General features: G+C 46.2%; 1 protein-coding gene across 5 annotated transcripts in view; it reads left to right on the top strand.

The window, feature by feature from the left end:
• LOC109893775 (ral GTPase-activating protein subunit alpha-2-like) overlaps positions 1 to 14816 on the top strand; it is a 204267-nt gene that overhangs the window by 160165 nt on the left and 29286 nt on the right. For all 5 annotated transcript variants that reach the window (XM_031829051.1, XM_031829054.1, XM_031829053.1 and 2 more), the window contains 2 exons: positions 410 to 568; positions 2680 to 2807. In XM_031829051.1, the coding sequence (XP_031684911.1) occupies positions 410 to 568; positions 2680 to 2807 (287 nt within the window). The remainder of the gene's footprint in view (positions 1 to 409; positions 569 to 2679; positions 2808 to 14816) is intronic.

The following is a 14816-nucleotide window of genomic DNA, read 5'->3' as shown; positions in this document are numbered from 1 at the left end:
CCACAATACTGGGGCAAGAGTGTTCTTTCTCCTTTCTCGCTCCTATGTCTTGGTTCAAAAATAGAGTTAAAATAACAATCTGCCAATTTCCTGTCATTTCTGTCCTAACTGAAGTTGTATTTATGAATAGAACATGGAAATTGGATGCAATTTGGAGTAAAGTTCATTTCCATGATTGGTTTTAAACTGTTTTTTTGTTATTTGAATTTCCAATCAAAGTTGAAATTAGGAGATGTTTTACATTGTCACAACACCCAGAGCTGTGGTAATAGCTAACCTATATATATATATATATATATATATATATATATATATATATATTTGTTTTTTATAGTAATGACAATATGCTTTTTTAAATGTGATCACCGTTGCTAGCCATGTCTAAAGCTTGTGATTTGTTCCGGTGCAGCTGCGTCACCTGGGAAACGATGAAGTTCACATAGTGTGGTCGGAGCACAGCAGGGACTACCGGCGCGGCATCATCCCCACTGACTTTGGAGACGTACTGATCATCGTGTACCCCATGAAGAACCACACGTTCTTCATCCAGATCATGAAGAAACCACAGGTACTACAGATCAGCTGGTTGGCTGCTCTGAATACTCAATGCAAAACCAATATGGTAGTTTGTCACAATGAGTTTTCAGAGTTTGCTTCTACACTTGGTTGATTATTTTCCACTAAATCCATGTCTGTAATGGGTGGTGTCATAGACTATTTTACTTACTGTCTTTTTTACATAAAAAAATATATAATGGGTTCTATTTTCACAATTTCTCTACTAAAATTGATCAAACACATATTCCCGCACTGCTCCAATCTATCTGACTTTCTCAACAAACCCCTCTTAACTCTCTTTCCCAGTGTCCCACCAAACTAGCTTGTTGGTTTAGTGGGTTAACTGTCTGTCTGCCTGTCCAGCTGTGTGACTCTGAGATGGAAAGTAATGCCCTCTTCCACTACAGTGCATCACCATCACTGTGGGTATGTGCTAGCGAACAACCGATATGGATTTATTAAGGCCAATGCCGATACCGTTTTTTTGGGGTCAAGGAGACCGATGGACAATATCATTAAATTTGAACATTTTGATGACAAAACCGGTGTCTTGTTTTGCAAAGTGCTGCCGCCTGTATATGGACATTGTTTTGCCGAACAGTAAATTAATGGACACTTTCAATATGTCTACATGCCTTGTGTCATTTTCAAGTGTGCTTAAGCTATATGATATGCAGCAGGAGTAGGTAGTTAAGAAGATGCTGTCCAGCCAGAGGTTCCTCAAGGACAGCTAGCAATGAACGAGTAAGTGGTGCCGGCTTGCAACAGTATGACACGAGGCAAGTGCGCTTGTGCTCCATAGAAGACATCGGCTGCGCCAAACCTCAACGGCAGATAGACTAGCAATGGCTAATATTGGCCAGAAATATTGTCCCAACCAATTATCGCGCCACAAAAGTCAGAAATAGCGATATAATGAATGCCTTACCTTTGAAGATCTTCTTCTGTTGGCACTCCAAAATGTCCCAGAAACATCACAAATGGTCCTTTTGTTAAATAATGTCCTTCTTTATGTCCCAAAAATGTCCATTTATTTGGCGCGTTTGATTCATAAATACACCGGTTTCAACTCGCCCAACATGCCTACAAAGTATCTAATAAGTTACCTGTAAACTTGGTCCAAACATTTCAAACAACTTTTCTTTTCTAAAGACCTTTGACATCTAGTGGAAGCCAAAGGAACTGCAACCAGGTTCCTCATAAATAGTACCTCCCATAGAAAACAATTGGAAAACACAATGACCTCAACAACAACAAAAATTCCCTTGATGGATTGTGCTCGGGGTTTTGCCTGCCAAATCAGTTCTGTTATACTCAGACATTATTCTAACAGTTTTAGAAACTTCAAAGTGTTTTCTATCCAAATCTACCAATTATATGCATATCCTAGCCTCTGGGCCTGAGTAACAGGCAGTTTACTTTGGGCACGCTTTTCATCCAGACGTCAAAATACTGCCCCCTAGCCCAAAGAGGTTAAAACCACCCAGTCTTCAGCCCAAACCTCCACCATACTCAGAACCCCCCTCTCATTCATATTCTATGGTGTTCTAGAGCTAGATGTCAGTTTGAAGTACGTTCCAATCATTGAAGTGGAGGGACTTTCTGTATAATGAGCTATTCCATGCAGAGTAGACAGCAGGGTTTATGAAGGGGCTCTGACATTCACGTCACATTCCAGGTCAACGATTATTCAACTCAGCAGATTTAAGATCTCTCCAAAAACCCATCAGCAGACGCGTGTGTCACACACACCGACCACACACACATATGCGTGCTGCTCTCAAACACAGAGACCTGCCATTGTATTTGTTCAATAGAAGTTTTTTCTCTGTTATCGACAGTCATTTCTCTTACTCTACATTGATTTGCATTAGATGTGTGTGATTGTCATGCTAAATAACAAAACTCAAACCTTAATCACTCAAACCTAACTCTAAACCTGTGCCCATTTGAGATGTCTCGCGCATTTGAAAGCACACTCATTTCATATGATTTTATGACTTAACCAGCATTTTTTTATAGCATTTTATCTGAATAATATAACATGTTAACTTTCTTCTTCTTTCTTTGTATTTGTTTCTTTCTCCCTCTATCCCTCTCTCTCCCTCCTTCCCCTTGTAGGTCCCTTTCTTTGGGCCTTTGTTCAACGGGGCCATCGTCACTGGAACGCTGCTGCCCAGCCTGGTGCGCGCCACCTGCATCAACGCCAGCAGAGCTGTCAAGTCCCGCCTGACGCTCTACCAGAGCTTGTATCCTTTCTGTTTACTCTTTACTCTGTTGCCTCTACCTTTCCTACAGTCCTGTCTGATCGCAGAGCTTCAGCAGGTAGGTAGGCCGAGGAAGGGTATATTTTTATATTCAAAGATAGGTAATTGGTCAGGATCTATCCATCTATCTATCTATCTCTCTATCTATCTATCTATCTATCTAGCATTGTGAAGATTGTGAGAAATAACAGAAATATAAATTAATGTTTATATACAGCTAGCTAGATGTATATAAAAGTTTATTTATATTTCTGTTATTCCTCACAATCTTCTTCACAATGCTCATATGAAAGAATTTAAATAATAAACGGGTCGATTGTTGTGATAATGGCATTAGCACTGCCAGTGGTTTGCACATGTGGATTGTGTTGGCTGATCTGCATGGTTGAGCGCTGACACTGATCTTGATGCACTGATTTGCATACAGCGATTAGCTGCGCACTGGTTTGAGTTGTGTTACACAGCCCTCAGTAACATGTGCAGATGCATGTGGCTGTCTAGGTCTGTAGTGGTGATCTTATGTGTAACCTGTCTGTCATCATGTATCATCTACTGACTCTACTGAGTCATCATGTATCATCTACTGTCCCTGTAACAGCCTGCCTGTTGTTAAGGGCCTGACTCCAGCTGTACATGTCAGTTGACAAGTGTAATCAGTGATGGAGATTAATTTGCATGTGAATGAGGGCAGGGTTGAGAGAGGGGAGGGACGTTGTTTTTTGTAGCGGGCTTCGGGGGGGGGGGTGTCTAATCTCCCATAAAGCCTTGCTGCTCTGCCCCTCGCCGGACAGGAACAGGGTATACAGACTAGCCTCACCATCACCACAGTATCTCTCTGCCGGTCACTATGGAAACACCCAACCTCCAGCTTTTGAGGTTGGATCCAAGTTGTGCTCATTGGTTTGCGGTGTGTAAGATAAGAGGGCAAGGGGAGTGGGCAGTAATGGCAGGGTTGTTTTTAAGGTGAAAACATGCACTGTTTTGGGGGCTACAGGTGCGGATATACATACTGTGTGTTTGATATTTGTAGAATTTATGTGCTTGCGTGTATGTGCATGCACACGGGTGTGTGTGTGTGTGTCCCATCACACCCACCCATCAGCGAGCCTCATATCAGCCCCTGTCAGGGTCCCTGGGGGCATCAGTGGGACAGCACAGTGACAGATGCCGGTTACCAGACGCCAAGTGAATTACTCCAGGGTGAGCTGGTTTGAGCTGCCACAGGCCTGCCTGCTTGCACTGGAAGCCCAGAGGACGGGAGCCAGCACTAAGCTGGGAAAGACCAGGCGTACCTGGCATTCCTTAGCAGGTGGAGAGCAACACGACAGCCGTATCTATGAGATGAGATAAGCGCTGACCTGGGCTGGCTAGGCTGACGCGTTGGCAGTGTGAAGCAGCCAGCCGGGCTGAGGCCCCACATACTGCAGGTCTGGAGGATGAGCTGACAAATGGAGCCTCCCAGCCAATGGATGCTGGTAGTGCCAACTGGTTTCTGTGTGTGTCTGGGCCTCCTGGCTGGAAGACTTGGTGAAGAGAAAAGGATTATGTTTAAACAAAATAATTGTCATGGGGGTGATGAGTCTGTTTTATCAAGGCAAGGAGCGCACACAAACACACACACACAAACTATGTTGTAAAGATATTTTTATTTTTTTAATCATACCAGCAAATTAAGTTCACTCTATTTTATGAACAATGTTTGAAATTATACAATTTAGAGTGCTATTTGAGATGTATTACCTCAACAAAGAGCAGTAATACCTGCACTAAATGATTTATCTAGACTTGAGCCACAGGCAAGACCCATTCCTTCCTCTGATTATGTCACAGAAATGGCTGCTGTTGTAAATGTTTTTTGTACAAGTCAGAACAGTGACCTGTCTGTTTGTGTAGCAGAGATTAAATCCCTATCCAGCGTTTCCCCCTCACAATGCCCTGGCGCTCCTCAATCTGCTGTTTGTAGCCAGGCCACTCTTCAAGGTAATTCGTTTAATATTTCTTCAATGAGAAGCCACATGACCCCTGTGCATCCAAATAAAGGCTGGCCTGGCGCTGTGGGGCTCTGTTCTGTGGTGTCCTCTCTCCCGCTCCCTCCTCCACAGAACTGGAGAGGTCTCCAGCAGCCAGGCGCTTTGCTGCACCATCACTACGGCTAATTGGATTTTGTATTGAAAAATGACCACCAGCCACATCACCTGAGAACACACACAGACATCCTCCTTTCCGCTACAGCGGACTGTGCACCATTGCAAATTGAGAAGTGTGTGTGTTTGTCTGTGTGATACAAAACACTGACCAATGGACATACTTGAATGATGTCTGTAAAAGTGGATTTATGTGTGTCATTCTCCTCAAGCTCTGTACAGCATTCTGCTCTATTCAGTGACAACACAGTAATATTATTTCAGAGCCCTCAGCGCTATTGAATGTGAAAGACAGTCCTGCCCCCACAGACATATTACAAGGCCGTCAGAAATCATACATAATGTCATCTATTATTGATATGGCCTTGTTGGAAGAGGCAGCTGCCTTGGCTGTATGAGTCCTAATAGTCACCCTGTATGAACCCTGAGCAGCGAGCTGGCTGGCTGGCTGTCTACTCCACTGTCAGTGGAGATGCATTATGGGTGGTGAGGACATTACATGTGGGAGGAAAATAATCAGATGGGAAAGTACCCACTATCCAAGTAGCACTCCATATATCAATCATACATTAATAAGAGAGAATTTTATGAACTTCCCTGACATCCGATGTGTAATTTATTTCCAACCATGTGGAAGTGATGTGGCTATAGTAGAAGTGTCTCTGAGTGGACTTCCTCTGCTGGCACGTAGCCTGTTGGGTTTCTGACTCGAGGCTTTATCCAACAGTCGGTAAGTGTTATTCTCTCTCAGGAACAGGCACTAGGGTTTGATGTGCCGTCACTCCTAGTGTGTGTGTTTAGGTGGCAGGAGCCTTTAATAGGTGAGACGAAGTAGAGCTGACCTTCATTCTGAAACGCAGCCTCCCTGCCGGACAGAATCAATAGCTTTTGCGCGCTGCCCTTACTCCCCTCCCCTAAGACAGACAGACACACACACACACACACACACACACACACTGAGCCATCTCCAGGCAGCGATCAATAGCCATAATCTATGGCCCATGGCCAGTCATGTGAGCCAGTCTTTTCAAATCAAATGTTATGTCACCAGCTTCGTAAACAACAGGAGTACACTAACAGTGAAATGCTTACTTACGGGTCCTTCCCAACAATACAGAGAGAAAGAAAATCGAGAAATAATAGAAAAGTTTTAACGCATAATAATAAAAGTAATAATAAATACACAGTGAGTAATGATAACTCAGCTACATACACAGGTATCAGTACTGAGTCTATGTGCAGGGGTATGAGGTAATGGAGGTAGATATGTAACTAGGAATAAAGTGACGGATCATACACAGTAGCAGCAGCATATGGGACAAGTAAAACAAAAACGAAAAAATGAAAGGGGCAATGCAGATAGTCCAGGTGTTTGGTTAACTATTTAGCAGTCTTATGGCTTGGGAGTACAAGCTGTTCAGGGTCCTGTTGGTTCCAGACTTGGTGCAGCAGAGAACAGTCTAACAAATCAAATCAAACTTTATTTATACAGCACATTTCAGACATGGAATGTAACACAATGTGCTTTACAGCCAAAAAGGAATAAAAAACGTGGAAAATAAAAGCTGAAATATTTACTTCACAGCAAACATAAGATAAAAAACTAATGACACAAACTGAACAACAAAAATCTCCCTAAGGAAAAGAAAATCAAAGCTAAATATATGGGTTTCAGCCCCCCTCATGTACTCTGGCAGGCTATTCCAGAGGCTGGGGACATAACTAAAGGCTGCCTCCATGCCTCTTGGTCCTAAGCTTTGGGATTGTTTTGGGAAGGCCAGTGCTAGAGGACATGAGGGACCTACTGGATACATAACTTGAAAACATGTCTGACATGTACTTGGGTGAACAATCGTGGATTGATTTAAAAACCAATAGAAGAATCTTAAAATTAATTCTAAAACTCACAGGCAGCCAGTGCAGAGACCTTAAAACCGGTGTAATGTGTGTGTGCGCCGTCTGGTCTTGGTCAGTACCCCAATCTATGATTTGTGTGGCTGTTGTCTTTGACAATTTTATAGAGGTTTAGAGTTCCTGGATGGCAGGGAGCTCAGCCCCAGTGATGTACTGGGCCATATGCACTACCCTCTGTAGCGCCTTGCTGTCAGGTTGCCAACCATTTGCCATATCAAACGGTGAGCAGGCAGTGAAGATGTGGCGGATGTGTTGTTACCTACCCTCACCACCTGGGGGTGGGCCGTCAGGAAGTCCAGGATGCAGTTGCACAGGAAGGTGTTCAGTCCCAGTGTCCTTAGCTTAGTGACGAACTATGGTGTTAAACGCTGAGCTGTAGTTGATGAACAGCATTCTCACATAGGCGTTCCTCTTGTCCAGGTAGGAAAGGGCCGTGTGGAGTGCAACATAAATTGTATCTGTGGATCGAGTTGAGGAAGAGGATATTTAAGATACTGTTTCAGATGTTTTCTGAAGATGCGCAGGGACTCTGCTGTCCTAGATTCAGGGGGAAGCTGGTTTCACCATTGGGGTGCCAGGACAGAGAAGAGCTTGGACTGGGCTGATCAGGAGCTGGGAGGGCCTAGAGACCTGAGATGGCAGAACGGAGTGCCTGGTTTGGGGTGTAGGGTTTGAACATAGCCTGAAGGTAGGGAGGGGCAGTCCCTCTTGCTGTTCTGTAGGTAAGAACCATGGTCTTGTAGTGGATGTAAGCTTCAACTGGAAGCCAGTGGAGTGTGCGGAGGAGCAGGGTGACATGAGAGAACTTGGGAAGGTTGAAAAACAGGTAGGCTGCTACATTCTGGATAAGTTGCAGGGGTTTGATGGTGCAAGTCGGGAGCCCAGCCAATATCGAGTTGCAGTAGTCCAGACGGGAGAGTACCTGGAGTGCCTGGATTAGAACCTCATGCTCAATCTACGGATGTTGCAGAGCACGAACCTGCAGGAGCAGGTCACTGCTTTGATGTTTGCAGTGAACGACAGGGTGTTGTCCAGGGTTCCAGGGAGAGCAACACTCTACACTGTGGAGTTGTCAACCGTGATGGAGAGGTCTTTGAATGGGCAGGTCTTCCCCGGGAGGTAGAGCAGTTCCGTCTTATTGAGTTTGAGGTGATGGGCCTACATCCAAGTTGAGATGCGTGTTGCCACCTGGGTGTCAGAAGGGGAGAAGGAGAAAAGTAGTTGAGTGTCATCCGCATAGCAATAATAGGAGAGACCACGTGTGAGGATGTAACGGAGCCGAGTGACTTGGTGTATAGCAAGAAGACTAGAGGGCCTAGAACCGAGCCCTGGGGGACACCAATAGTGAGAGTATGTGGTGCAGACATAGATCCTCTCCACGTCACCTGGTAAGAGCGGCCTGCCAGGTAGGTTTCGGTTGAGTGACCTGTCTTGAAGCCTGACTTGTTAGGGTCAAGAAGATTGTTCTGAGAGAGATAACGAGAAAGTTTATCAGAGACACCACGCTCAAGTGTTTTGGAAAGAAAAGAAAGAAGGGATACCGGTCTATAGTTTTTGACGTCAGATGTACTGTACACAATTATTAATTTTTTTGATCCGTGCACAAAAACATACAAAATAACCGGAAAAAACGTCTGCTATCCACAGCGCCATCACTTTGAGGTGGCATTGTGGGGAACATGCAGTGTAGTAGCAAGGGAAGAGGCATGTTTCCTCTTCTTAGTGAACCACACAGAGCCCAGTGGAAGCTAGGACTGCTACCCACCTAACAGAGCCCAGTGGAAGCTAGGACTGCTACCCACCTAACAGAGCACAGTGGAAGCTAGGACTGCTGTCCACCTAACAGAGCACAGTGTAAGCTAGGACTGCTACCCACCTAACAGAGCACAGTGGAAGCTAGGACTGCTACCCACCGAACAGAGCACAGTGGAAGCTAGGACTGCTACCCACCTAACAGAGCACAGTGGAAGCTAGGACTGCTGTCCACCTAACAGAGCACAGTGTAAGCTAGGACTGCTACCCACCTAACAGAGCACAGTGGAAGCTAGGACTGCTGTTCACCTAACAGAGTACAGTGTAAGCTAGGACTGCTACCAACCTAAAAGAGCACAGTGGAAGCTAGGACTGCTGTCCACCTAACAGAGCACAGTGTAAGCTAGGACTGCTACCCACCTAACAGAGCACAGTGGAAGCTAGGACTGCTGTCCACCTAACAGAGTACAGTGTAAGCTAGGACTGCTACCCACCTAACAGAGCACAGTGGAAGCTAGGACTGCTGTCCACCTAACAGAGCACAGTGGAAGCTAGGACTGCTACCAACCTAAAAGAGCACAGTGGAAGCTAGGACTGCTGTCCACCTAATGGAGCCCAGTGGAAGCTAGGACTGCTGCCCACCTAATGGAGCCCAGTGGAAGCTAGGACTGCTACCCACCTAACAGAGCACAGTGGAAGCTAGGACTGCTGTCCACCTAACAGAGTACAGTGTAAGCTAGGACTGCTACCAACCTAAAAGAGCACAGTGGAAGCTAGGACTGCTGTCCACCTAACAGAGCACAGTGGAAGCTAGGACTGCTGCCCACCTAATGGAGCCCAGTGGAAGCTAGAACTGCTACCAACCTAAAGGAGCCCAGTGGAAGCTAGGACTGCTACCCACCTAAAGGAGCCCAGTGGAAGCTAGGACTGCTGCCCACCTAACAGAGCACAGTGGAAGCTAGGACTGCTGTCCACCTAACAGAGTACAGTGTAAGCTAGGACTGCTACCAACCTAAAAGAGCACAGTGGAAGCTAGGACTGCTGTCCACCTAACAGAGTACAGTGTAAGCTAGGACTGCTACCCACCTAACAGAGCACAGTGGAAGCTAGGACTGCTGTCCACCTAACAGAGCACAGTGGAAGCTAGGACTGCTACCAACCTAAAAGAGCACAGTGGAAGCTAGGACTGCTGTCCACCTAATGGAGCCCAGTGGAAGCTAGGACTGCTGCCCACCTAATGGAGCCCAGTGGAAGCTAGGACTGCTACCCACCTAACAGAGCACAGTGGAAGCTAGGACTGCTGTCCACCTAACAGAGTACAGTGTAAGCTAGGACTGCTACCAACCTAAAAGAGCACAGTGGAAGCTAGGACTGCTGTCCACCTAACAGAGCACAGTGGAAGCTAGGACTGCTGCCCACCTAATGGAGCCCAGTGGAAGCTAGAACTGCTACCAACCTAAAGGAGCCCAGTGGAAGCTAGGACTGCTACCCACCTAAAGGAGCCCAGTGGAAGCTAGGACTGCTGCCCACCTAACAGAGCCCAGTGGAAGCTAGGACTGCTACCCACCTAATGGAGCCCAGTGGAAGCTAGGACTGCTACCCACCTAACGGAGCCCAGTGGAAGCTAGGACTGCTGCCTACCTAACGGAGCCCAGTGGAAGCTAGGACTGCTACCCACCTAACGGAGCCCAGTGGAAGCTAGGACTGCTACCCACCTAACGGAGCCCAGTGGAAGCTAGGACTGCTACCCACCTAACGGAGCCCAGTGGAAGCTAGGACTGCTGCCCACCTAACAGAGCCCAGTGGAAGCTAGGACTGCTGCCCACCTAACGGAGCACAGTGATACAGGCCCAGCCTCATATAGCATACCGCTCTACCAGCTCTGTAACTCAGCCTTTGCATGCTCATAAAAACATATCTGTGAGACTCTTGCAGTTGATATTGGCCTACTGCTTTCTGTAGTTTTTCTACTCCCCGGTGGCCATGCATGTTTAATATGGGTTTTAGTAGTATTGAGTGTTGTATTCTCACTCTCCTCTGAATAAGGCTTGGTTTCCCTTTGTCATTGTCCCTACATGGATAACAATGTCTTCTTTAGTACAAGAAGATTATTTACCTAGTCAAGATGAAAGCATGCTTCAGTCTATGAAAGGAGGTTATGAATGGAAGCTGTCATGTTAGTGTAGCTGAAAATGTATTATTTAGCATTGCTTGATAGGCCTTTATTTGCCAGCTGTTGTGCCATAACACTCACCAGTCTGCAGCCATCTCCCTGTGAACTGAGTGCTTGGCTTGGCACAGTGTGAGCTCTATACTAGTCTGGCCCATTAAGAGGGGTGAGCTGAGCTGTGGATAACTAGCCAACATCCCTCTTCCATAAGCCTATCAGTGAGAAGTGATGTGTACAGCTCTAACTCACCCCTGTCTTTGCCTTCGATTTAGAGGGGTTGTGATGTCGTGTAGAAGAGCCACTTGCTTCTATTAGTTTAGGGTATTGTTACTGTATGTGTCCAGTCCAGCTCTGTCACAGTCCGGCTCTCAGGGACCACTCTGACCCAATGGGACCCAAGAAAGCTGTGGCAGGCTTTGGGCCTGCAGTGCTAGGCAGGTTGGGGTAACTGAGGGAGATGAGTTGGTTTGGAGACTGTTGTTGGGTGAAGCAGGTCTTGGGTGAAGTTACCTAGGCAATAGGCTGGGCTTGAGTTTGGTGGGGGCCGGGGACTGGATGGAAAGGGGCCTGTGGTTGGGCTTTATGCCATTTTACTGAATGTTTTAACCTAATCCCATTATCAGTGTAGCGCACTGCCTTTCCCTCCACTCCTCCGCTCTCCGACTGCTCCCACACCTCTCCAGCTGACCAGCTGTTCCTGGGGCTCATGACAATGTCCGATGTGTTCAGATCACTGAGTCCCTCCCACCCACCCAGCACCCACACACCACCACTCCACGCCCGCTCAGTCTCCGAACAGCAGACAGCTCTGCCACTGAGGCTAAGAAGGGCCTGGAGGGCTAGGGGGGGAGAGGGGGGCACGCACAGGCCTGTCAAACCCAGCCCTGACTCAGGAGGCAGCCTGGCCGGATGGCATATGGCGTCTAGCTTCATGCAAAAGTATTCTCTTCCCTCTCCACCCCCCTCCTTCCCTCCCTCCCCCACTGCTAATGCAGAATGACTCCCCCCAATACTACCTCTAACAAAAGGGGTCTCTCACGCACCCTCAGTGAAAGCCCTCGAGCCGGTGGCTAAGCGGAGCGCAGAGCAGGGCCAGACTCTTAAACACAGGTAGAGCAGGCGTAGAAACAGACGGCTGACAGCAGGGACTGAGGGGCTTGATGACAGTGCAGGGTCCTTAAATGCCATACACACACGGTTTGTGTTTGTGCACTGATCCTGGGCATGAGAAGAACACAGAGAGGACGAGGGGTAAGGGTGGTTTAGTCCCAAAAATAAAGTGCTGCTTATTTGTCTAATGTTTTGTTGGAGTTTGTGTTATGGCTACTGAAGTTAAACTGTCCATAGAATTTATAATGGAAGAATTTAAAATGCCTTTATTTGATTGTAGTGCCATGTCCATTCAAAATTGTGATTGTGTTGATTGAGCTAATATTGAATTGAAGTCTTTGAAGTTGTAAGCTAATAAAAAGTTACAAATAAAGATGCGCCATCCACAGTTGCTGCACAAACCAAATGTTGTTTCCAATACATATGCCAACCTGATAAGACACTCAATGTTTCAGATCCCTGTTTTTACACATTACAACACAGTATAATGTTACTGAAAGAATGTCCATTCATGTCAATTTGGTATCTTTAAACTTGAACCCATGCCCCTCCCCTCCCTGCTCCGTCTGTTATGCATTCATGCCTGACATCTGTCTGTTTGTAAGAGTGCAGTGAAAGGCAGAGAGGTTGCCAGGTCTGCGTGGGATCCCCCTTACTCTCCCACCAGCCAGCCAGCTCCAGTTGGAAGGTGTGAGGTGTCAGGTAGCGTTACTGGGACCATCATTATGAACTTGTCAGGAGTAAACCCCAGAGGAGTTCGGTAGCCATTAGACACCCCTAGTTCTAATAACTGTGAAAGCTGTCTCTGTTGCACGCTATTAAACCCTGGGCCATTCTTCCATATGTCTTGTTGTTATGGAGTTAAATGATCTATTGATTTGTGGAGAAAAACATGCGTTAAAGGAATCCCTGGTTGAAAAGTCTTTCTCTGAGAAGATTGGTGTTGATGGTTTATTCATGTTAAGTGTTTGGCTTTGTTAGCGGTCATAGCTGTGGACAGCAGTGGTCCTACTCTGTGTGTGTAGTCTACTGTTTTACTCTGTGAATTATCAAGCCCCAGCATTACGGTGTATCAATACTTTGAGTCCTTGCATATGGATGGCCGTCCTCTCTGCCTTTCACTGACTCAGTACCGGTACCACAGTACATTTCAGTGAAAAGGACATGTTAATAGTGATTGATGTGTGTGTGGTTCTACGGAGGGTTTAAAACCTCTCTGCTTTAAGTGATTAGCATTTAGCTAGCCATTCCATCTGTTCCCCTAGCCCTGTTTAATTAATGAACTTTCTCCTCTCCTCCCCTCCCCAAGCCAGCCAGCCAACCAAACGCCACTAAAGGAAAGCTGTTAGCCCTCTCAGGTTATACAAATGGATGCTTGTTCTTGTTTCCCCTACAATGGCTGCGTTTTCATTGATTAGTTTGGTTTTGTTTCCCCTCTTTTGTCTCGGGGTTCTTGAGGGAGGGTTAATGAGCTTTCCTGGGAAGCCTCCGCACTTGGAATCTAGGCATAAATAGGATTTGTATTTTCTTTTGTTACGCTCTTGGCAGAAAAGCAAAAGTGTGTGTGTGTGTGTGTGTGTGTGTGTGTGCATGTTGATGGGATATGTGTGAATGGATAGTGAAGGCCCTGTCGCTGGATTGGATAGTGAAGGCCCTGTCGCTGGAATGGTCCGGAGAGTTTTCTAGGTTTTCTGCTTGGTCCATTATTCCTCATCAGAATCAGTGGGCCTGGAGCACTCAAACACTGGGCTCTGTTACACTCCTGTCTCCTTAGGCTTGATATCTTGTAGAAGATGGAGGAAAGAATATATGTAAAACCCCTCTTTCTGTCCTTCTCTCCATTTCTCTCTCCATTTCTCTCTCCCCCTCTCTATCTCTTGTTTCAACGAGGCACTGGACAGCCTTTGTCAAGATAAAGCTGGCTTCTTTGTTTGCCAGCATTTTTTTTATCCTCTTGCTAATCGCTGTGGTCGTGTGCCTATGTTGGAGCCCATATTTCACTCTTCTTTGTCTGACGCCTGCCCTGATAAGGATCCCCGTTCTAGGTCTGCTCTGATATTGAAATCCTCCAGCGTCACGGAGAGAGCCTTCAATCATCCATTATCTCTGCTCCAGTGATTACCATTCAATATCTCAGTCTCTCGTCATCACCGTCCATAGCACTGAGAATGTCCCCTGAAAAGACCAGGGCTCGCTCTTCTCTGTCGCATTCAAGGATATCCACGATATCCCGTCTCGAGACGGCTCGTATTCAATGCTACTGGGAAATGTCAGCAAAATGTCACTCATCAATTACCCCAGGAATCACTCGGTCTCTGTGATGTGACCCTGGGTTAGGGACTTCTTTTGTTAAGAAACCTTTGACCTCGCTAAATTTTGTCCTAAATTGGGCATTATGCTAGCTTTTCAATTCTCTTTTATCATAATGAGACTAGAACCACTGTCTGAAGATTTGCTCCATTGCCTTTAATGTCACTGCCTTAATTGGTTATTTTAAAGAGGAATTAGTTGATTATTTATAAGTTGCCTCTTTAAACAGTTCAAAGGGAGCGCATGCTCTTCTTCTGGCCTATCTCCATTGTTTCCTCGTGGAGGATGTCCTTGTCCTGAGCATTTGCATTTTTGCATTAAATGGAATTTTCCACATAGAGACCAACAAAAACAAAACATTAAAGTGTGTATAGTGCATTTTCCGCCCCTTCTTCCAGAAAGCGCCCTTTGATGTGGTAATGCAGAGAGTCTGTGTAGGTCGTGAAGTGCCAGCCATTGATTTGGCCACAGAGCAACGTCCTGTACAGTAGGCCTTCCTGTGATTGGCACTGTCATTTGGTGCTCTGCATGTATTTGCTGTGCTACTGTTGTTGCATTGGACAAAGAGAGCTTGATTTGATTATCTGGTAA

This window comes from Oncorhynchus kisutch, linkage group LG7 (assembly GCF_002021735.2).
Source record: "Oncorhynchus kisutch isolate 150728-3 linkage group LG7, Okis_V2, whole genome shotgun sequence".
Classification (NCBI taxonomy): domain Eukaryota; kingdom Metazoa; phylum Chordata; class Actinopteri; order Salmoniformes; family Salmonidae; genus Oncorhynchus; species Oncorhynchus kisutch.
This window is presented reverse-complemented; position numbering and strand designations above follow the sequence as displayed.